At 37.0% G+C, this 24,691-nt stretch overlaps 3 protein-coding genes across 6 annotated transcripts in view; all 3 read left to right on the top strand.

Annotated features, from left to right (window-relative positions):
- The window catches only part of rhbdl3 (rhomboid, veinlet-like 3 (Drosophila)), a 60,468-nt gene extending 57,388 nt beyond the window's left edge, over positions 1 to 3,080 (top strand). For all 3 annotated transcript variants that reach the window (XM_023400904.2, XM_087172512.1, XM_087172511.1), the window contains one exon: positions 911 to 3,080. In XM_023400904.2, the coding sequence (XP_023256672.1) occupies positions 911 to 1,182 (272 nt within the window). In that variant the 3' untranslated portion in view covers positions 1,183 to 3,080. The remainder of the gene's footprint in view (positions 1 to 910) is intronic.
- Positions 3,081 to 5,621: 2,541 nt separating this feature from the next.
- Positions 5,622 to 12,178, top strand: znf207b (zinc finger protein 207, b). 2 transcript variants are annotated; one of them, XM_023400911.1, is made up of 11 exons: positions 5,622 to 5,780; positions 6,552 to 6,678; positions 6,844 to 6,982; positions 7,137 to 7,319; positions 7,976 to 8,051; positions 8,213 to 8,274; positions 8,623 to 8,762; positions 9,148 to 9,246; positions 10,073 to 10,318; positions 10,674 to 10,830; positions 11,378 to 12,178. In XM_023400911.1, exons 1-11 carry the CDS (start codon positions 5,740 to 5,742, stop codon positions 11,527 to 11,529), a joined length of 1,422 nt encoding a protein of 473 aa, XP_023256679.1. In that variant the 5' UTR covers positions 5,622 to 5,739; the 3' UTR covers positions 11,530 to 12,178. The 2 variants fall into 2 exon arrangements, with proteins under 2 accessions (XP_023256679.1, XP_023256680.1); XM_023400912.2 differs by lacking the exon at positions 9,148 to 9,246 and having other exon boundaries at positions 5,624 to 5,780.
- Positions 12,179 to 16,129: 3,951 nt separating this feature from the next.
- Positions 16,130 to 21,372, top strand: cd7al (cd7 antigen-like). The gene is made up of 5 exons (XM_023400900.2): positions 16,130 to 16,361; positions 16,857 to 17,210; positions 18,122 to 18,505; positions 20,155 to 20,261; positions 20,673 to 21,372. Exons 1-5 carry the CDS (start codon positions 16,307 to 16,309, stop codon positions 20,847 to 20,849), a joined length of 1,077 nt encoding a protein of 358 aa, XP_023256668.1. The 5' UTR covers positions 16,130 to 16,306; the 3' UTR covers positions 20,850 to 21,372.
- Positions 21,373 to 24,691: the final 3,319 nt, after the last annotated feature.

Raw genomic sequence — 24,691 nt, 5'->3', positions numbered from 1 at the left:
TATATATATATATATATATATATATATATATATATATATATTGTTATTATTATTATTTATTTTATTTTTCTTTTCTTTCTTTTTTCTGTCAACAAATCCCATGAAAAGACCAAACAGACAGTCGGCCACTGGGGTTAGCAACTTAGCAACTGTTATATGAAAAGGAGTAAATAGTGTATTTGTTTAGGGCTATTTTCAGTCATGGAGTTGGTGCAATATTGATTTTTTTTCAGTAGCTCTTTGTAGATCAGGTAATTTTTTATTTTATTTTTCTTGTGCAATTTGTTGAAAATAAAAAATAAAGATAAAACATCCTATATCAATTTTCCAGCAGAAGAGTTGTACTGTTATTCCATCCAGCAAAGGTTCCATGTTTGAGAAATATGATGTTGCTCCAAAGGCAAAAGTTAGTTGAAAATTTACAACTTAACACATCCTTGACCATAATGAGGTATTGAAAACAGGACCAAAATCTCTAGTGGGAACCTCCCAAGTTTTGTTTTATTTTAGACCATTGAGGGACTTCTTTTGTATCTCAACTACAAGACGTGTTTGCTCTTGGCCCATATTGCTGAGAGGCGATGTGGAGATGAGCCAAGAATTCCCGATCTTCATAAGAATAAAGAATTGAAAAATATAAATATTAGGATATTTTAATCAACACAAAACTGTCCTTAGTGGTAGTTGTCCAATAGCAGTTACATGAATTTAAAGTTCATTCTGGTCAAGAAGTGAAATAAACAGTCAGCATTTGTCTCAGCTAGATTAAACTCATCGTTGGTGTCATGGACTTCAGACTTCTAATTCTTCTGCCTTCTAGAGAGGACTATTTCATTTTGATATGCTAGTTGTCAAGAACTACATATAATGTATGCCTACTGCTTACTAATGTGTAATTCTCTGCTCACAGTGAGTGTGGAGTTTGGTCGGGCGGTGTGGTTGAGGTTCTACCCTCCGGCCTTTCCTCCGTGCCCCAACCCCAGCTTTGTAGCTCACCTGGGAGGGGTGATGGTAGGTCTGACGCTGGGTGTGGTGGTCCTGCAGAACTACGAGCAGCGACTCCAGGAGCAGTCCCTGTTTTGGATCTTTTTCTGCGTCTACACCTTGTTTGTGCTTTGCGCCGTCTTCTGGAACATTTTTGCCTACAGCTTGCTTGACGTGCGACTGCCTCCGCCACCGTGACTTGCCAATAAAGGCAGATAAGACACTGTATCCCCTTTACTCCTGCATCAGTAGATGCCTGACCTTTCTCTGGATGGGTCACCTCACCCCTCATATTACGAACTTCACCGTGGGGTGATCAGAGTTGTCTAACAGCCAACCTCCTCTTACATCCAGTGCTCTGATGCAGGGATAGCTGACAACCCTCTTTGCTGGTCTCATCATACATTTTTCAACTCACCTGCTACCTTCTAGGGTCGAGCCTTCCCATCGCTAACCTCCACCTACTCTTTGTCTTCATCTCTGTTGGATGCTTGTGGGACTTTTGTTGGAAATAATGTGTTGACAAATGAAAACACTTGGATCTAACACAACAGGATCAAGCAGGAATAGTCCTGTTCACATCGCTTAACCTTCTCTGCCTCTTCCTCCTCAATCCAACGGTGCCTACTCATGGAGACATCAGCCTGTGAAAGTATTACTGCACTGTTGCCCCTTGTGTAGGGTGACAGCAGTAAAACCCTGCAGTATAAACTGTTCTCAGACAAAATAAGTTCCTAAAAAAATGCTATCTGCCTGTGCCCTCTTCTTTAGTACACAAAGAATAAGATCATATGAGAATTTAGGCTTAGCTGGTGTTTTGTCACCATTACAAGCAGCACATGAGTGGTACACATAAAACTGATAAGCAGGGTAGCTAAACCCCTCAAGTTTCACAGTATAGAGAGAGCATAGAATAAATAGGCTACAGCAACCTTCAAAAGTTATTATGAATTTACCTTTGAAGCAAAATGTGGGTTGCTATTCAAGTGTTGCCTTCAGCGTTTGGCACTTCCCCAGAGAAGGATTAATTTGTGTTCAGCGCTATTTGAACCTCAAACTTTTGTCTTTGACATTTTTGTGTGTGTGTTTGCAAGGAGTGCGACAATTGTACCATTGTGTGTACAGATAAAAAAAAAAAAAGAAGCAGAAGTGCCATTCAGACTTTAAGCTTTCAAAAATGATGCCAAAATGTTGCTATAAGCACCAGGGGAAGAGCACATCTCCCCGACAAGTATTGCTTTTGTGTAAGAAAAATTTATCTAATTTTGTCTGTAAAGAGTCAGTCGAATGTAACAGTAATTTTTCATGATCTTGATCTGAATTTCTCACAAATAACCTTGGAACAGCCCAGAAGTGCAGTCAAGTTCTTGTCATTCTGTTGTCCCCTTTGGGCATTTGCAGTGATTTTTGCAATGTTTAAAAATTTCAAAGTGACGGAGGTTAATTTATTGATTGGTGAAGAGGTGAATTGAGCAAAGTGGGATTGGACTAATGAAAATATTCACCAATGGGTAAACTGGGCCACTCTGAATAAATCTAAGTATTTTTCTCATTACCAAACGTAGAAGAGCACACATGCCTGACCTCGACTACATCTGGGCTGGGGTCGTTTCACTCTCAGTTCGGGGGGGGGGGGATCAATGCTCTCTCATTAGCTGCTGTCACAACTTAAATTGTTAATTGATTGAACTGGGACAGAAAACGACCTCAGCCCTAAGCTGTGAGTCTCAAACTGTACTGTACTTTAACCTCATGTTACAGTGGTAACTGCTTCGCACAAACGTTATTATAATGTAATTAAATACAAATTAATATTTTAACATGCATTTGCTGTTGATTTTATTTTTACTTGGTGATATTGGTATGTTGTGTAAATTGTTTGGTTGGTCTGCATTGTGATATATTAGCTATATCCTGTATGTATCCTATTTAAAAAAAATTGGTTATGAAGATGGTCTGGGATTGTACATAACAAGGGCTATGATACAAAACTGAGTGAGGGGTAAATCACTGACAATATTTTAACATTGTGCATATTTTGTAGATTTGATATGTACATACTGGAGTACATTAAACAGTTTTATACAGAAACAAAATATGATTTCTTTGGATTTAATGAATTCGACTGTCCTCTAGGTTTACTGGTAATCTTTTACATGATTTAGCTGTTTAGCAAAAAGAAAATAGAGAGAGAAATAGAAGTGTGTCAAGTTTGTTTGTCATATTTCTTGCATGGATGTGTGTATGGACATACGTGCATGTCTCTGTATGTGAATGAAGGTTTTTAATCATTTAAACACAAGTCATTGTGCCAAATAACCTTATTGTGACCTTACATCAAGTCACACATGCCCACACACACACACAAATGCCAGTTTTATTCAATATCCAGGGACAGGAATTACCTCCCATTCTACAAAGAAATGTGATCAAACTAAGCAGGTCTGAAGCCTTGAAACCAGATTAGCTTTAACCCAGTGTTAAGCGAGAGCTCAGGGCCCCAGAGTCGAGAGCCAGGTTTAAGAGCTTTTGCGAAAAAAAACATGTCAAAGTGATCAATGAAATGTGTGAGCATACAAGAATCAGCCATAATTCATTCAGAGAAGGGACCCCTTAAGCTGCCACTGAACGTCTTCTCTGTCTAGCCGTTGAAACCATATGGAGAGTAGCGATTTTAAAGCCGTAGAATGAAAAATTCATTAGGCAGCCAAGGAAAGCCGCTTCGAATCTCCAGTTTCAGAGGTAATCATTCACCTTGGTGAGGAAGAGGAGACAAGAGAATCTGCAAGGAAGGAAAATCAGTCTGAATGCATTTGTAGTGTCTCTGCATTTATGCTGCCTGCTGAGAGCAGCACTTGTTACAATTTGGTCCTGTTTTAATATGCATTTCACACCTTTTTCGCTACAGACAAGTACAGAGACTAAAGCTGACAGTTAGTACTGTCTGATGAATAATTATTGCCAATGTTTCCAACGAGAACATACCGACTGTTTTAATACAGTCATAATGATCAGTGGTGGAAGAAGTAGGCGTCTCAGATCTTTTACTTAAATCAAAGTAATACTGCCATGTTGAAACAATCTGTTACAAGTCATGCATTTCAAATATTATTTAAGTAATCTTACCTAAGTATTGGTGTTAAGATGCACTTAAAATGGTTATTATGAATTTTCTGAATAATATATATTATTGGATTATGATTATTAAATGCATTCATGTATAAACATCAACTTTCATATTGCAGCTGGCAAGAGTGTGGCTAATTTGAATTACTTTATATACTTATGGGCAGCTTAATTTATAATGATACGTCATAATTTATTTGTTGATTATATTTTGTTTTATTAATCTGGATCTGCAAAGTAAGTAGTAAAGCTGTGAAATAAATGTGTTGGAGTAAAAATTACAATAATTGCCTCTGTTTTGTCATGGAATAATAATAATAATAGTGTTAGTATTAGTATTTAGTTATTTTAGCCCCTTTATTATCATCAGCCTCATATCTTGTATCTCTGCCATTCATTTTGTTGGGTGATAAGGCTTGCCCCTTGTTGGCATTTCAGCTCATCTCAGAGGTGCTGAATGAGGTTGCGATCAGGGCTCTGTGCAGGTCAATCGGTTCCTCCGCAGCAAAATTGTAAAACCATTTATTTAGGGACCCCACTTTGTTCAAACATTGTTACTCTCAAAGGGTGTTCCCCAAACTGTCACCTTTGAGTTTGATGCACGCATTGAATGCTGAAGCAAGAAGATTTATATAACTCGAATGCAGAGAGCATTCAAGACAAAAATACAAAAAACATTGATGGACTCTGTGTTTACAGGTTGTCATATGTAATATTGAACAGAATACAGTCTCTCAAAATCAGAGATTGAATACCAATCCATGATGCCATGGCAGGGGATTGTTTTCTCTTTCTGCAACGTTGTCTCCATCAAGCGGACAATAAATGAACGACAAGTTGCAGAGGTGTGAGAAGTCGTCGGCTACTGTCACTGGACTCAAATTCAGTGTCTTCAGGTCTAGAATAGAGATAGACATCTGAAAGAAATGACACCGGGATTTAATCCGGCCAAAATGATGCGTCATGGTTTTGTCATCCTCTCCTTTTACAATGATCAATATACTTCAGGGAACGAACTGGGTGAAGCATACTTTTACATATCGGTACTTTTAGACTGTGAGAAAATCCTTTTATCATTATACCACGAAACCTTAGTGAGGAAACCCGACTTGGACTGTTTTATAAGAAATAAAAAAACAATTTATCTGGGTTTCAGCTTCTAAATATTTTCTGGCTTCTGTAGTCTCTTTAATTATGTAAACTCAACATGTTTGAACTATTAATCGGTTAAAACAATGCACCTGAAGATGTAACCCAGGGCTTTTGGAAATTAGGAGGAACATTTTTCTGAATTTTCCTACTTATTATTGACCAAACAACAAAGTGGTAGATGGAGAAATAATCGACAGATTTAATGATAATAAAAATAAACGTGAGTTGTTATTTTGACCCTGATCATTGGTGTACAAAATGATAATATTTTGATAATTGATGTCAGTCTTCCAAACCCGAAGCGTGTTTATAACCTCCCGTGTTTTCTGTCAACGCGAGACTTCACCGTTAGTCTCAAACTTCCTCCAGCGAAGCGCCATTTTCGGCGTTGTCACGGGACTACAGCATGCTGTCATCAAACAGATAATAAGACCAGTGTTTACCGTTTTAAGACCTCTTTCTCAGTATTCCTTAAACATGGGACGGAAAAAGAAGAAGCAGATGAAGCCATGGTGTTGGTATCCTTTGCGCTGGATGAGAAAATACAGACGTAGAAATGCCAGACGCTACACGTTAGCTTGACAAAAGGAAGGCCTAAGCTAGCCTGCCCGATTGTTTTCGGTTTGTAAGCCAACGTTAGCTTAACTATTTCTAGCTTATATAGCTTTTTCCAGCCTACACTCAATGACTGTAAAATGTTGGGCGACGGGTGCATTTGCACGGTAGTGGAAAGCGTTGAATTGATGGTAATATTAAGGAAACTAAGGCTGCCTCCGATGTTAGCTAATCTGATAGCCGTACATTGAAGATTCAGGGTAGCATCTGTGTTTCAAGCTTTAAGGCCGATATAAATTAGTCTGAAACAAGGCAGCAACTAACGATTGTTTTCATTACCGATTTATCTGTCGATTATGTTCAAGAGTAATCGTTTGGTCTGTATATCGACAGAATTGTGTGAAACGCTAGCCCCGTTAACAGACCAAACCCCCATAGATTATAAGTATATTTTTGACATAAAATAAAAATATTCAGATGTATTTTCTCTCGATCTACCAAGCCAGTTAGCTAATCGTTTCAGTCCACTCTGACACTTTGTTTTAAACAAACTTGTGAAACCTTATAACTTAAGATGCCCGGTCCTTTACTGTAAATAGGGATTACGTCTCGGAGCATTGGGATTTTATTTAAAGCTTGTGTGTGATTCACTCCCTTAATGAACTTGGGTGTTGCATGGTGTGTTATGCTCATGTTTCCAGTCTTCGAACATGATCCTGAACTCCTTCCTCAAGGTACTGTAACCGAGACTTTGATGATGAAAAGATCCTCATTCAGCATCAGAAGGCAAAGCATTTTAAATGCCATATTTGCCACAAGAAGCTGTACACCGGCCCAGGCTTGGCCATTCACTGCATGCAGGTTGGTGCCTCGCCCTTGTCATTTATCCTGTTTTAGCGTCTTTCATTCCATGTTTCCTGGAACATTTTGGTCAAAAAGGGCAGTTGGCTGTCCTCATAAAGTAGATAATGAATGTACTGTGCTTGTTATTGTACTATGCTCTGACTCGCTTTGCATGTGTTTCAGGTACACAAAGAGACGATTGACAGTGTACCAAATGCAATTCCTGGAAGAACAGACATTGAGCTGGAAATCTATGGCATGGAGGGTATTCCAGAGAAAGACATGCAGGAAAGAAGACGAACATTAGAACAGAAATCACAAGGTTTGTACACCTGTACAGTGATTGTATTTCTGTGGATTAAAGCTTAGATAAAACAACATAAATAAAACAAACATCATCATCCTTTGTAGAACCTCAATCAATTGACATTTAATACAAGTGAAAGCATGTATGTGTATTACTGTTCGGTTTTCAGAGAGCCAAAAGAAGAAAAACAATCAGGATGATTCTGATGAGGACGATGATGACGATGAAGCAGGACCATCAGTTCAGCAGGTAGCTGCTGTCCAGCCCCAAGCAGGCTACGTTGCTCCAATGGCCCAGCCTGGGATGCCTCCTGTGGCTGGTGCACCTGGGATGCCTCCTGGAGGATATCAAGGCAAGGATGCGTTACAGTGCGATATGACTTGCATTGATACCTTTTAAGTGCTGTATTATGGTGGATCTCTGTGGCAACGCAATTTTTTTTTTTTTTTTTTTTTTAACCAAGGGATGTGTTGGTGAAAGGTATTGAATACAAATGTTTATGATTTGTGATCCCTTGTGACTTTTTTCAAATTTAACACTCAATGTTTATGGCCTGAGACTTGCAGACCTTTGACTTAGTCTCACACTGATAATGAGGTGGTTAAGTTGTCAGATATAGGTTTTCAATTTTTCTTTTATGGATTTAGAATCTATATTAATTTATAACGTCATATTTAAATCCCTCCCACTATTCTCTACATTTTTTTTATTTTGTTCTCCTCATATGTCTACATTTGATGATTTATTAATGGTTTAACTGTTTAGTCTTCATACAATATATAATACATTCAAACACAAAATGCCAGCAGATTCAGAACTGCAGTTTAATAAAAATGTTGCAAAGTTGTGTGAAAGTAACTGATACAGCAACCAATACAGCAGGGAAAAGTTGGGAGAGTGTGGTGGTATTATTGCATATGTATTCTTTTTTTTGCCGAGGGATGTAGCTTCTCTTGTGGAGTGATGAAGTGTTGAATTATTAGTTAACAGAAAATGTCATGTCTACAGGAATGCCTCCCATGATGCCAGGCGTTCCTCCCATGATGCATGGTATGCCTCCTGCTATGCATGGAATGCCACCAGGGTAAGAGCTCCCTCATTCATTCTGGGATTAATGATAGCTTTTGGCCATTTGGGTTTATTGGTCATGCTCATACAACAAGTTCTAGGTTTTAGTGTATAACAGAGATTTTTATTGTAGTTATTAGCCAAATCACTCATTTTTTGTTTTTTTGACTTTTTTAGGATGATGCCAATGGGAGGGATGATGCCTCCCATGATGCCAGGGATGCCTGGTATTCCTCCGGGTGAGTTTTGTCTACACATAAGAACATTGATGCCTGGTATATTGAATTTAACCCCATCTATCTGTCTTTTTTCAACTATGATCATGACTGAAAGTGTAACTCATGTTGCTTACTTTTATACACTGGCACAGCAGATTTAGCTAAACTTGATGGTGTGTAATGTGTGTTAAAACCCTGAGAGCCATAGCAGTTTACAAAATAGTTGATTCAAATGAAAGATTTATTAAGAAGTGAAGGCAAGTCTTACCTTATTCTGCACTCCTTTTTTTCTAATTTAGCTTTTTCTTTAGACGTTGTCAATGTGTTGATGGAATAATGTTAACTGGAGGTGTCTGGGTAATCCCTCAGGAATGCCACCCCACCTGGCTCCACGACCAGGGATGCCCCACATGGCCCCTGCCCCCGCAGCAGGGGCGATACCCAGTCGACAGGCAGCACCAGCAGCCCAGCCCACAGTCACCAAACCTCTCTTCCCCAGTGCAGCACAGGTGGGCACCGTGTAACCCCCCACAACTTGCACTCTCTCTTTTCAGGAATAGTCAGAATATAAACACAATCTTTTTTCTAGTCAGGGTAGAAAATTGCCTACTTTTTTGTAATAAAACTTTAGTATGGTTTTATATAAATGCGTCATTCAGGAATATTTTGAACATTTTATTTCCAAGCTACTCAGTTAATTTCTGATGTCCCGTTTAATCTTTCTCTAGAATCTGCTGTTCCTTTATTTCTAACTTTCTCATTCCCACTTAATTTTTTTTTTTTAATCAGTGTCACTAATATGTAGAATATTTTGTTCTCATAATTGAGTTTTTAATAGATTTTTTTGGACATGTTACATGCCAATGCTGTGATCTCCTTTCCACCATGCTGCAGATGGGCTCTGGTGTTCACAGCAGCACAGCAGCTGTTTCTTCTGCTCCTGCAGACCTTCAGTCTGCTTCTTCCCAGCCTCCCTTTCCTAACACGCCACAAGTATGCTCACAGACAGGACTTTGACTTGGACTGTGGCAGCTGCATGTTGCTGATTTATTAACTAGGCTGATTACTAACAGTATTTGCCTCGTAAACCTACTTGTGCATCAAAACAAGCACGTTGGCCATAATATTGCTGTTGGAGGATAATTATCCCTGACAAGTACTGGCATACTTTTTGTCTGGGAGCTTTATTACTGTGCATGTGCTTTCATTAACACAGAATGAGGTATAACAAGGGATTTACATGGATTTAAGTTTGCATCACCTGCCCTCCTAACCTCTGGAGCATGAATTCTGCAAAAACCACTCATCATGCTTTGAGATGACTTAATACGATGCAAATTGATTATGTGTTTATCTGAGGATTTGTGTTTCCTCTAATGATTTATTTGCTTTTGTGAATTCAAAGGATTTGGCTCATTTCATGCAAAATTTGCACTCCAGGGTAAAGTCTACATGTAACATGCAATAATTTGTTGTTAGGACTCCAATATAAATTAATTTTATTGGGAACATATAATTCTCAGGTCAAATGGGTAAATAATTTAATAATTTTGTCATGCGATTCAGACTGACCAAATCATGAATAAAAATGTAACAGAGTGTATTTAAAAAAAAAAAAAAAATGTAATCCTAGGTTTATATTTGTATAAATTTGCTTCATAATAATTATCACAAAGGCATCATCTGTTGACCGCTCTGTGTCTTTTAAAGGTTTTTTTTTTTTTTTTCCCCTTCTTAATTTTGAAAAGGTATGAACTGGTTTTGTTTTTTTTGTTTTTTTTTTTTTTACCAATCAGTTACCTGTATTGTGTCTGCACAGGCCCAGCAGAGCGCTTCAGGAGCTGCAGCTTCAAACTCCCACAGTACAGCCGCCTCCTCCGACCCTCCCAAAGCAACATTCCCCGCCTACACCCAGCCCTCTGTCTCCTCTTCCTCTTCCACTTCTTCTAACCCCTCTATTAGCACTGTGGCCAAACCCCCAGCCACAGTGACCAGTAAGCCTGCCACCCTCACCACCACGAGTGCAACTAGTAAGTTGATCCACCCTGATGAGGATATCTCACTGGTAAGTTGCTTGAGCTTTCTATTTTGCCCTTTTCACAGTAAGTAATGACTGATACATATAATAGTATATTTAGTGATAGGAGAGAATGAGTTTTCATAATGAAATTAGATATTTATGGAATTTTCACCAAAATATGGTATTTAGACTGTATATCTTTACTCTTAGTAGTTTTCTGTTTTGTGGTTATATTAAAGGATGATTCTGAACTTGAATATCCTCAGTCTGAAATAAGGGCACGCCAACATTGGTACCCAATTCCTCATCATTTTTGTGAGCGTTTATCTTTGTACTGTAAGGGGCATCCCAGTGTTTCTTAAGTCTGAATGTTTGCCTTGTGTGTTGTCCCTGCCAATAGGAGGAGATGAAGGCCCAGTTGCCCCGTTACCAGCGTCTTATACCCAGGCCGGGCCAGGCCCATGCGGCTGCTCCCCCAGTGGCGACTGTGGGCAGCATAATGCCCCCACAGCAAGGAATGCCACCACAGCAGCCTGGCATGAGGCATCCCATGCATGGTAAGAAAATACTTGTTAGGAAATCAATCTGTGGAAAATACCCTTTTAGATGTTCTTTAAAGCAACAGTTTGATGTGAGAAATAGGTTTATTTGTTTGTCTGTTGAAGCCTGCAGCCAGCAGCCCATGAGCTTAGCTTGGCAAAAAGAGTGGAAATATCTAGCCTGAAAGTGACTAAATCTGCTTTCTGACACCTCTAAAGCTCACTGATTGTGGCACATTTAGTTACATTCAGACTGCCTGAGTAGAGGTTTCCCCCTGCTTCTACTTATATTTATGCTTAACCAGCTTAACCAATTTAACCATATGCATGAAATTGGTATTGATCTTCTCAATGTACGGTGTTCATGTGAGAAAATGGCATTAGGTAGGACAATGTCCGTGTCAGACACATTCTCACCCAATGGAAATGCTGTTTAATTTAGGCGAGGGATGGCAGCACATATAAGAATTAATTTAAATAACCTACACTTTGACTGACATCATCTGTTGAATCTGTAAAAACTGCAACATTTTTACACTCTGGTATCCCTGTGTTCCCTCTGCAGGTCAGTATGGTGCTCCTCCTCAGGGTATGCCAGGCTACATGCCAGGAGGGATGCCTCCATATGGGCAGGGTCCTCCTATGGTGCCCCCTTACCAGGGAGGCCCTCCCATGGGCATGAGGCCGCCTGTCATGTCTCCGGCTGGACGCTACTGAAGCAGCAAAGCAGCCACCACATTAGGTTTGAGGTTAACACCTTTCTCTCATCCTTGTGCTTTTTCAAACCTAGCTGCAAGCAAAGAGCAGTAAAACCAGTGGTGGTGAAGACAAACATTATTTGTTAAGAACACATGGACATTTAATGTAACATCTATATTGGAAAACAGCCAAACACCACATAAGTTCCTGGCAGTTATTTTGTGGCTATTTGCCTACATGTGAGGATATATATTTTTTTCCCATAGGTTTCACTCAGGTTTATAGAAGTGAAGTGTGGTAAAATGATTCATATTTCTTTTGAAGCTGCTGGAGTTACATGAACGTACCAACCCCCTTACAAAGGCAAGTTTCTCTTGTAAACATTTGATTCATTTTGTTTATTGTGTTTATTTCTTTGGTAGAGTGATTGAGGCCCTCACAGCACGCTTAGGTGCTGTTGGACTTGCGTCCCCAACCTTGGTTGGTGAGGGTCTCAGCAATGAAGATGATTCCAACTGAGTAGGGTTACAAATCCATGACTCATCAGTCTCTAGCTTTATTCTTATTTCAGGTTTGTTTTTAATATTTCCTGGTTAAAAGGGTACCTGTATGCATCCTTTGTAATGTTTTATGAATCTGTTGTAATAAAATCCATCTTGAAATCCAATGCTGGTTTGTCCTGACGTACGTGGAGGTGAGTCATGAAGGTTTGTACTGATGTTGTATTTCTAGACTTCTTATGGCTCTGTTAAGTTACAGGATTTCATCAGATATTCAAAGGAATCACTTATTTAAACACCAAGTTTGCCATCATCTCTTTTTGTGAAGTTCACCTTCACTAAGACTGGATCTTAAAGTAATTAAGAAATTACCATATATAATTCCTGAAAGAGTGAAGTAAGTTTGCTAAGATCTTGTGTACCACCTGCCCAAAACTAAGATGTTGGCCAACTTCTGGTAACAGATACCGCATGTTACCCATGATATGGAAATAACTGCAGATTAAATTATGATATTTGTAGATACTTGCACTGCAGTAAAAAGAGAAACTAGACTTGATTCCTGATTTTTGTCTGTACATGCATACAGTGCTCAAACATGCATGAATGCTTTAATGTTAGTGTTTGCCATATGTCATAATCATGTCCCCATGCACTACAGGGAGGGGGCAAACAAAATATCAAACCCAACAATACAATAGCTCTGTGTTAAATTCCAATTTTGTAAAGCTCAGTTTTGGAATGTGAAGTTCATTGAGGCTTTACTTTAATTTGACAGACAAGGTTGGAGAGTTATTTGTTTTTAGATTTTCTCCTTATCGCAGTGTACGCATCTGATGTGTCAGCAATGTAGGTTCTTCATTTGTCTTTGTGTAAATTGCTTTACTGTAAGTACGCATCCATCCCCACAAAACTGTTTTAAAGTGCAATGACTATACAAGAAAAAACACAAGCAAGAAGCCACAATAGTCGCACGGAAATACCCTCCCACCAGTGTTCAGATTGCAACATAAGTGTGACAGTAGATCAACACCAATGCGATCTCAACACAGTCTTGTTAGATTGGTATTTAGTGCAGTGCTAGTTTGTGTTGCTGGGTGGTTTTGTTTTTCTTGTCACATCTTTTCTGCTCTAACTTTCATTTAATCATTGGTCAATGGCATCTGCAGTGATCCTGTGTTGGAGACTGTTGTACAGAAATCTCAGAATGGTCTGTTCATGCAAACATGTAGATGGCAGGTGCACAAATTGGCCTGTATTGCACACGGGAATTTAAAAAAAAAAAAAAAAAAAAACATGGCGCAGGAGTATCTGTAGATATTTAGTGTGTGGCACAAGTTTTTACTCTGCCCATATCACTTACTGCTTTGTATTTGTTTTTGTTGTCTGTAGCCCATCCATATCAGCTTTTCAGCCTTAAAACCCACTCAGCTGGCATGACAGGTCAGTTAAACCCAGTAAGTACCTGATGTTTATTACAGTGTGGGTCTGTCCTGTTCAACTGGATGCTAGGCCTTGTGTTACATAATGTATTGTTTAAAATATATATTTACATATTAAGATAATTGAAGACTTGTACATACTGTAGGTGGTATGTTAAAGAGATGGAAGAGTATGCCTTATGTGACGTGTTCATTTCATTTTAGTTACCAAAGGGTACAAAGATTTGGGCGATGACATGTAAATGTTGGATTTGTATGGTCTTATACTGTCTGCTATGAAATGGACTAACATGGTAAGTAATCAGCAATGGGTACAAAGGTTGTGTGTATTTGGGGGCCATAATGTTAAAGGGTCATCTCACCCTAATGAGAAATAAGATCATTGCTTTTCTCTAGTGGTATTTTGCACAGTGGTTCCCAACCTTTTTGACTTCTGACTTCTTAGAGGGGTATTTCATCGCTGAGTAATACTCTGCAAAGTTATGTTGCAATTGAAATTTTTAATGTGACTTTTCCATATAGCGAGTACTATAAATATTTGACATGGAGGAATAAACATATCAAAACTTGTACAAATAAAACCCAACATCAACAAAAGATTAACTGTTTACCACTAGAAGAGAGGATATTTTTTATGTCTTTGTAGAGTGACGTGACCCTTTAAAATTTTTGACCAAGTAGAAAGGGTTATGGATAAAGTTTAAATGTATTACACTTCAAATAAATGTGGACTTCAGACCTGTTACTGTAACTAGCTTGCAGCTGCTGTCAGATTCAAGTTTATTATTTTTTTAATAAAATAATTTCATCATTTTTCTGCTGCTTGTCTTTTCTTCCATTTTTGGCTTAAAACAAGGTGAAATCCACCTCTTGGACACTCCAGCACATTAAGGTGCTCAGTGTGTGTGTGTGGACATTCAGAAACCAGTGCACCGCCTAGTGGCAAAAGATGAAAAATACAGGCCCCTTAAATAGGTGTACATAAGTCCCACTGACCCTATGGAATACATGGAAAGAAACCCTATTAGACATCAGTCTCATACATTTGTTATTGTTCACAGTATATACTTAAATTTGTAAATAAGATGACATTTCATAGTAGTAACTAACTTAAAATGTTATTTTCTAATCGTAATAAATATGCAGTACCAGTCAAAAGGTTGGACACTCAAGTTTAAATATTTTTTCTGTGGTTATGAATAGAAATAATTCAATGTTAAGATGGTATTAATATTGGCAATTTAGCAATACAATACAAATTTTATGTATGTTTTGAAATGAAATATAAACATAAGGATCTATAGCCATTAAATGTTAGTATAAAATGTAATTAAATGGAAACAAACATTTCAGGACTTAATGCTTGCATTTGCATGTTTAATTTTGTTGCTTCCTTCACCATGTAGATTATTTGCATACATTTCCAGGAATTAGTCATACATTTTGTGACCTTGAATTTGCGGTTAGAAGTGTTAGTGATGGCAGACTTGCTCCACTAAATTTCATATGTATTATGACACCTCAATTTGTTTAAAAGAATTGTTAGAGTTTTATGAATGCATTCAGCGGCAGTTAAGAGAAACGGTATAACAGCTGCAGCCTCTGATACTGCAGCACTCGTCTTAAACTGTAGCATTCTATAAGCAGTCACAAGACACCACAAGATATAAACTGAATTGTGGTTTCCTGTTGGACAAGTTGGACAATGCAGCAGATCTTAACAGCTAGTTGTATGTGACATAGCTCTGCTGGAGATTTTGCTTCAGAGATAAACTACTTATACTTTTAGAATTGAATCTAATTTATAGATGAAAAATGGAGGTGCATTGTTTAGGCTTCAGTTTTGCACCTCCTTGTATGTGCACCCTAAATTTCAGCTATTTACTGTCTTGTTTCCATTTCTTCTTCTGCATTCAGATGGTGTTGTCACCCCCACAGTCAGTTTTTTGCTGCGTCATTTGTTGTCTCTTATAACTTTTTCTCATGTCTAAACCAAAGTTCAGTGTTTAAACAAAGTTGAAAAGCCTGTATCGCACTGCCAGTAATCTTAAGTTTATTTGAAGTCACAACAAAAAACAAACACATTTGAAAGTCTTCAAGTCTCTTATTTCTGACCATTAAAATGGCAAAACATTTCAACATTTTTCTTTCACAACTTCACTTATTTGTTTTCCCATCATGAGATGAGGTTACACAGGCCCACCCTGTGGTGTTTGATTCATTTCATCATTTTACCAAGTCGAAACTTGAGACTTGAATGTTTTTGCTGTCAAGTCTTTCGTTAATTGTCTAGCGCTGTCGTTTGCATCAGACCCTTCAGTCAGTGGGCCTCTTTTGGAGTTATCTGCCCACTAATGCAAATAATCATCAAAAAGCAGATACATCCTGTTAAGAAACTGGAAGTCAGCATCATTTCCTCTGGAATATGCAAAAATATTTTCTGTATGGAAAGTTTTCTCAAGCATGTAAAACACAATTAATGCAAATTTTAAAAAAGACTGTGAATAAAGGTAATCAAAAAAAAAAAGGATTTTCAAGGAACTACATGCACAAATTGGTTGTTGCTCTGATCCTGATTCTTTCTGTCTCATCTCTCTGTGCTGTAATGTGGCATTCTTCATTACTACATGGCCGTAGAAGAAGCTGATCCATCATACATAGTGTTGAGTGTGCTTCCTCTTGTTTGCGCCTTGAGGTTTGAAGGTGGAGCTTCATGGAGTTCCTCTTGGTTTCATTTACTGTTAACCTAAAAATGTGAAGGCAAGCATTGAGTGCTTTTGTCTGGGCCGTCATGGTTTACATCACTGACTTCTGACCTCCGGATTTTATCAGTGTTTCCTGGTAGTGTTAAAGATGACTGCGATCCAGTACCTGGTTTGGTTGTGGTTAATCACACAAACTGGGTTTGGTAAGTTGTGTTTCGTTGTTTGGCCTGATGGTTTTATCATCTGATTTCTATACCCAATGTGAATTGTATTTAAATAACATGAACATTTCTGCACAACGATAATATTGGGCTATCAGATTAAATTAACTGATAATTTTATTAGACCATGGTTTGTAGTAGCATAATAGATTCTACTTGTTATTTTTTCCATCTCATGTACATTGACTGGTTGGTTGGAAGATTACTAAATATGATTGTTGGTGGGTGCAAATTTCACAATTTGTGTGTGTGTGTGTGTTTTTTTTTTTTCTTTAAAGTGCATTTGAAATGTAGTCAAACATGAAGTTGAATCTTACTACTACTGGATTTATAAAGATTTATAAAGATGATGAGATTACAAAGATGACACAATAACTATTTTTTTGTCCTTTGAAACTTTTGCACTTCTTTAAAATAAGTATATAATCACTATTTCCATCAGACAGTATGTAACATTCCTTTGTGGTTTCTATCAAGTTCGCAGTGAGATTGTGTTCTTCGAGAAGCATGAGGGGGAATCTGTGGTTCTTCCCTGTGGAGTTGAGCCGAGACACCGCTCACCCATAGGTGTCTACCTGAGGCGCAGCTGGCTGCGTCCAGTTGAGGTGCTGTTCATGTACACCAAGAGCGAATTCTCTGTGACCAATGATGATGACAAAAATCGCACAACTGTCAGTGGAGACCCGAGCAGCCACTCTCTGAATGTGACCATCTCTCAGTTGACGGCTGATGACACAGACCGCTACTACTGTGAGTTTGTCATGGCCAACTCTGCCTCTGAAGACCTACACGTACGTGGAAGGACTGAATTCTTCCTGCTTGTTAAGGCTGGTGAGTGTTTCTTTTTTTCATGTCATCCCACACACACTTTTCACCTATATGTCACCCACACGAAGCTTTCTGAAACTACTGAACACTACCACAAAAACAAGGCCAAAAACTGCCACACGTACACACAGGAGGTTGACATTTGCAGGGAGTGTTTGGTGCTGTTGTTTTCTCTGCACTTGTGCTCCCACTAACCTCCACAGTCTCATAAATGACCTTGTAAAGGGGAATTTATTCAGTTGAAAGTGATAATAATTTATTCACACAGGAGGTTTGCAGCCAGAGGGAAAGTGGTTGAATTGACCTGATAAATTCAAGATATAATTTAAGACAAAAAGTATAGGCCCCTATTATGGTGGAGGAGGATATACATAACCTGGCAACCCAAAAGTTCTCTTTATGAATTAAGCATTACTGATATATTGATTATACTGTTGATAAATGATTCATCAACATTAATAAGTCTTTGATGCTGTACTCAAATAGTATTGTGAAACCTTTTGGGGTGTGTCAGTAAAAAATAATCTGTTAAAATATATTAATATTAATAATTTAACAGCTGAAATTCCTAAAGTTCGACACAGCTCTGACCATGAAATCTAAATTGTGAGACTTTTCCTCATTTGACAAACATTATATTCACCCATTATGACTCACTCTGGTCAGTTAGTCTCAATAGCCTGGCTACAACAGTCAAGTGTAGATTATGATACATGATACATTTTTACATAATTTGAATTTATATCTTACTGTAATATTGTCTTAAAAAAATGTTCAAAACAGTGTATTACTACCTGACAATGCACCCTGACAATGGCTGATATATGTGCTCCAAATGATCTCACAGTTTAAACGTAGGATCTAGTGGTGCCCCTGTGCATTACATCAGTTTTTTCCCCCTTTCCTCTCTGGAGATGCCCATGGGTTGGTGGACATAGGGTTGGTAGAGACATGTGCCGGGGGCTTTGCTGTGCTCCCCTGTTTCTCCCCAAATGAGGAAGGCTTGGCCGTGGAGGGGGTGAGTCTAAAGCGACAGAGGGGCTTGGCTCCAGTGGAGACGTTGTACCACTCAAAGAGTCACCATGGCAGGAGTCCTCCTTCCTCCTCCTCCTCTCAGTTCTCTACTGAGAGGGTCCATCTGTCCTCGGCGCCCGGCCCCAGTGGCATCACCTACAACCTCACTCTGCAGCAGCTGCAGCCAGAGGACAGTGCCATGTACAGTTGCAAGCTGCTCATGCATGGCAGGTCCGACGACTCCACCAGTCTAGGGAGACGAGTGTTCTTTGTTTCTGTGCAAGGTGGGTCACATTGCAGCAGGACTTGATCACCAGGTTACTTCAACTAATTTACATTTTTTCAGGCTTTTGAAACCGAAAAATGCAAATATTTCTTTTCATAATAACCTTCTTCTTCTCTTTTGTAATGTTGTTTCAACGTCTTATCAGTGTCTGACCTGTTAGTCTACCACTGATGCTGTGTATCTGTTACCTCAGTGTGACTGTTTATCCAAGGTGTAGCCAGATATTCACAGGATGGCAAAACTATGCTTAATTCTTCTTTATTAGCAGGTGTCATCAATCAGAGAAATAATAATCACCTTCTACTCACACAACTGCTTCTAATAAAAGTCAAGTAAATATTCTGCAGATATTCATATTGCTAGTGTCTTGCTGTATTTTTTGGATAAAGTTGACTCAGGTATTGTGAAACAGCTACATGTTCTTAAACATATGTAAAAAGGTTACATAATAACAAAGTTTCCTTTTTTTTTGTTTGTACTGTATGTCTGGGTGTGTGCACAACTAATAACACTACACAATAAGGTACACCAGTAATGGATGACAGTTTTTATCTGTTTTCATTAAAATTTGGGGTATTAAGTAATATGGATAATTAATCTGTTGATCAGTCAGTTGATCTGGTGATATTTATTTTTCCTGTTGACAACAGTGGTTGGGGGTTTTTGCAGAAGTGAAAGACTGTGGGTTGTGATGTAGGCATGTTCTTTTTAACAACCAAAATAAAATATAACAATAGGCTTTAAAATGAGTCAATTAGACTAATAATTAAGTTTTATTATATAAGCAAAGTGAAAAACAGAGAAGTGCTGTCCCACTATAGCTGGCATGACAAGCAAAATTGAGCAATACCACAAACCATTAATTCACAGAAGCAGAAAATTGTTCGTAATTATGTGTCTTAAAGGATAAGGTAAGTATTACATTACATAACACATCAGTGAGCTGCACTGTTGCTTGGTGACAGTTTTTTTTTCTTTTTTCTTTTTGAGTGCATCCCACATACAGATCTGTATTAATCACAGCTCAAAATAGTCCCCAACAAATGCACAATTTACTCCTGTTTGAGCAACCAGCTGTTTTAGGAAACTGTTTAACCTATTGGTTTCATGTTTTTCGTGAGTTTCTGGATTTGTTGACAATAAGAAAAATATAGAATATCACCGTTTTTGACTATAATACATTGACATTCATAATTAAGGAGGTTGATTAATAGATTATTTAAAATACTTTATCAAAATTGGTGTTTGAGATGTAAAATGTAATTTGCCATTAAGTTAATCTCCCACTTTCACCCAGCACTCACAACTGCTTTCACCTCCTAGTACTTGATGCTAAGCACCATTTATGTCACTATTCATGAGGTGTTTTGGTTGCTAAGCTGTTTTTTCAGATAATACACACACCCTTAGCTGCACCACAATGGCTGATTTCCCCTCAAAATAAAAACAGTGCATTTAAACTGCAGCACAGAACTAGGAAGGAAGTTTGGCTCAGTGGTTTATGCAATTCCAACATGTTGTACTCGAGCCGACCACTTACAGTTATGTACTGGCTTTATTTTCAGTGTTTGTGTCCTGCTGCAGAAGTGAAGTTGACCCTCTTATTTCTCTAATTTTTCTTTTCTCTCCCTCTCTGCTTCTCCACAGGAGGTGATTGTGGCTGCTTCAACTACTCCACTCTGCTGTATGCTCTGTCTGCAGCTGTAGCCATTCTCCTCCTCCTCGTCCTCATTGGATTTGTGGTGATTTATCAAGTGAGTGGACTCATAGCTTCTAATGTGTTGCTCAAAGACTACATAGGAATAAGGGGAAAATATAACTGATGTATTAGCACCTGATTTTTGAGAGCATGCCAGACACTTCCTCTGCAGCTCACCACAAAAACCACACTAGTTTCATAATTTGTTGCAGGCAGTTCTCAGCATGTTTTTTTCTTAAAGTGAGACCCCTATTTTACTTCTTTAAGTTTTAATACGTTTATAGTTGTACCAAACTGCACTGAGTTTTACAAGTAACTGTAAAACATGTCATAGTGAGAATTAGACTTGGTTAGAATTTCCTATTCAGGAAAATGACAAACACTGATTTTAACACAGGAAATCAAGAGCGTGTGTTCATTTTGTTTGTTCACTGATTTGTTTTCCTTCTGTCTCGATGACTGTCAGGGCAAAGCACACCACAGTGTGAAGTCACACCCTCAGGGTCCCATCTACGAGGTGATGACCGGGCTGCCGCCCCTCAGCCGAAAACTGGCCTCTCACCATCTGGAGGAAATTGAATCTTCTGAGTATAGAAACTGCCCTGTGAAGAAATCCCGCCCTGAAAACCATTATGAAACCTGAGACCTAGTCTCAGAAATGAAATATTAGACTTTCTCTCCAGGATCATGAACTTTTACATTTTATCAGCTTCCTCCTAAGTGTCCACATACTGTTTTTTGTTGTTATGTTTATTGGACTGTTGCTAGTTTTTAGTATAAGAGTTTTTGCTTTTGTATTTTGACATTTCCATAAGAGCCTTTGTAAATATTTTCAATGGGGTGGGGTAGTATAGATATGTTATAAAATTTTATACCACTGTCAGTATATAGTGTGATATAATACATATACTTGAGAAACAAATTGTTTATGTAAAATAAACAAAGGGGGGGCATCGTGTGGCGTAGTGGTCTAAGCAGGTGCCCCATGTACGGCCATCGGATGGCCTTTACTGCATGTCATTCCCCCATTTCCTGTCTCTCTACTGTCCTGTCAAATAAAGGCATAAAAAGCCCCAAAAAATATACTTTAAAAATTAACCAGACAGAAACGTATTTTTGGTAATTTGAGCAAATTAAAGGTGTGTGTCCTTGATGTCCAACAGACATGGTGAATGCATTGCATCCCTCATTTTAAAAGAATTTCAAACCTACATTGATTACATCCAGTGGGATACTGTTAGGGTCAGGTTATAGTTGAAAAGAAGTAGTTTCTTAAAATGTATTGTTCAGCCATGTCAAAAAGTGGGCGGAGTGAAAAACTGATTGTCATACAGAAGGGAATGGAGATAGATTTGTTTCAATATTATTTGTGTGAACAGATCGACAATCCGTGAGTAAATGTGTAATCTGTAAATATAAAACACCTTCCACAAATACAAAAAATAAATTTACAAATTCACAAAAATATCTAGAAATATAAAACAGATTTGCAAATACACAAGCAAATTCCACAATAGAAAGTATCTGTGAATACAATCAATTAATTTAAAAATAAATGAAAAGCATTTGTGAAGCAGAATTTGATTTGGCCAAGGGTGTACATTTGTTCTCAACATTGGTAGGGACGCAACCACCCTGCCACCCCTCCAAAATAAAGAAATTGACATTTTAATGTCGTCAACTGAACGGTTTATTAACATGTAAGATCTGAATTTACAATCAGAAATGCCCATACACAAATGTAATATATGTATATGTGTTGAATCTACATATATGAAATACATGTCCATTTGAAGTAAAATCATATATGAAAATGAAACGTTAAATAATTAAAATGAGCTATTTTGCCTATATTTGCCAAGGCACTGCAAATGAATAGGATAAAAAAAAATAACTAAAAGATATCACCACAGAACTTACCCAGTTAATTACTTACATATAAAGTCATAAAAACGACATAGTATAGTTAGGCATAAAAAGTCATAGTATCGTAAGGCATAAAAAGTAATAAAAACGACATACTATAGTAAGGCATAAAAACGACATAGTATAGTAGGGCATGAAAAGTCATAAAAACAGAATAGTATAGTAAGGCATACAAAGTCATGAAAACGACAAAGTATAGTAAGGCATAAAAAGTCATAAAAATGACATAGTATAGTAAAGCATAAAAAGTCATAGTACAGTAAGGCATAAAAAGTCATACTATAGTAAGGTATAAAAAGTCATAGGATATAGTAAGGCATAAAAAGTCATAAAAAGTCATAGTATAGTAAGGCATAAAAAGTCATAGGATAGTAAGGCATAATAAGTCAAAAAAATTACATAGTATAGTAAGGCATAAAAACATCATAAAAATGTCATAGTATAGTAAGGCATAAAAAGTCATAGTACAGTAAGGTATAAAAAGTCATAGTACAGTAAGGCATAAAAAGTCATAAAAACGACACAGTATAGTAAGGCATAAAAATTCATAAAAACGACATAGTATAGTAAGGCATAAAAAGTCATAGTATCATAAGGCATAAAAAGTCATAAAAATGACATACTATAGTAATGCATAAAAGCGACATAAAAATGACATAGTATAGTAAGGCATAAAAAGTCATAAAAATGACATAGTATAGTAAGGCATAAAAAGTCGTAGTATAGTACAGCATAAAAAGTCATACTATAGTAAGGTATAAAAAGTCATAGTATAGTAAGGCATGAAAAGTCATAAAAAGTCATAGTATAGTAAGGCATAAAAAGTCATAGGATAGTAAGGCATAAAAAGTCATAAAAACGACATAGTATAGTAAGGCATAAAATTCATACTATACTAAGGTATAAAAAGTCCTAGTATAGTATAGCATAACAAGTCACATAAAGTCATAGTATAGTATAGCATAAAAAGTCATAAAAACGACATATTATAGTAAGGCATAAAAAGTCATAGTATCGTAAGACATAAAAAGTCATAAAAACAACAAAATAGAGTAAGGCATGAGAAGTGATAGTATCATAAGGCATAAAAAGTAATAAAAAGTAGATAGTATAGTAAGGCATAAAAAGTCATGAAAACGACATAGTATAGTAAGGCTTAAAAAGTCATACTATAGTAAGGTATAAAAAGTCATACTATAGTATAGCATAAAAAGTAAAACTATAGTAAGGTATAAAAAGTCATAGTATAGTAAGGCATAAAAAGTCATAAAAACGACACAGTATAGTGAGGCTAAAAAATTCATAAAAACGTCATAGTATAGTAGGCATAAAACATCATACTATAGTAAGGCATAAAAAGTCATAAAAATTCATAGTATAGTATAGCATAAAAAGTCATAAAAACGACAGTATAGTAAGGCATAAAAATTCATAAAAACGTCATACTATATTAAGGCATAAAAAGTCATAAAAATGACATAGTATAGTAAGGCATATAAAGTCATAGTATAGTATAGCATAAAAGTCATAAAAACGACATAGTATAGTAAGGCATAAAACGACATAGTATAGTAAGGAATGAGAAGTGATGGTATCGTAAGGCATAAAAAGTCATAAAAATTACATAGTATAGAAAGGCATAAAAAGTCATGAAAACGACATAGTATAGTAAAGCATAAAAAGTCATACTATAGTAAGGTATAAAAAGTCATACTATAGTATAGCATAAAAAGTCATACTCTGGTAAGGTATAAAAAGTCATACTATAGTAATGAATAAAAAGTCATAGTATAGTAAGGAATAAAAAGTCATAAAAAGGACATAGTATAATAAGTCATAAAAACGACATAGTATAGTAGGGCATGAAAAGTCATAAAAACGACATAGTATAGAAAGGCATAAAAAGTCATGAAAACGACATAGTATAGTAAGTCATAAAAAGTCATAAAAATGACATAGTACAGTAAGGCATAAAAAGTCATAGTATAGTAAGGCATAAAAAGTCATACTATAGTAAGGTATAAAAAGTCATAATATAGTAAGGCATAAAAAGTCATGGGATAGTAAGGCATAAAAAGTCATAAAAACGACATACTATAGTAAGGTATAAAAAGTCATAGTATAGTAAGGCATAAAAAGTCATAAAAACGACACAGTATAGTGAGGCAAAAAAATTCATAAAAACGTCATAGTATAGTAGGCATAAAACATCAGACTATAGTAAGGCATAAAAAGTCATAAAAATTCATAGGACAGTATAGCATAAAAAGTCATAAAAACGACAGTATAGTAAGGCATAAAAATTCATAAAAACGTCATACTATATTAAGGCATAAAAAGTCATAAAAATGACATAGTATAGTAAGGCATATAAAGTCATAGTATAGTATAGCATAAAAGTCATAAAAACGACAAAGTATAGTAAGGCATAAAAAGTCATAAAAATGACATAGTATAGTAAGGCATAAAAAGTCGTAGTATAGTACGGCATAAAAAGTCATACTATAGTAAGGTATAAAAAGTCATAGTATAGTAAGGCATGAAAAGTCATAAAAAGTC

Source organism: Seriola lalandi, unplaced genomic scaffold, assembly GCF_002814215.2.
Source record: "Seriola lalandi dorsalis isolate HSWRI2012SDOR001 ecotype SW California unplaced genomic scaffold, Sedor1 jcf7180002053069, whole genome shotgun sequence".
Taxonomy (NCBI): domain Eukaryota; kingdom Metazoa; phylum Chordata; class Actinopteri; order Carangiformes; family Carangidae; genus Seriola; species Seriola lalandi.
This window is presented reverse-complemented; position numbering and strand designations above follow the sequence as displayed.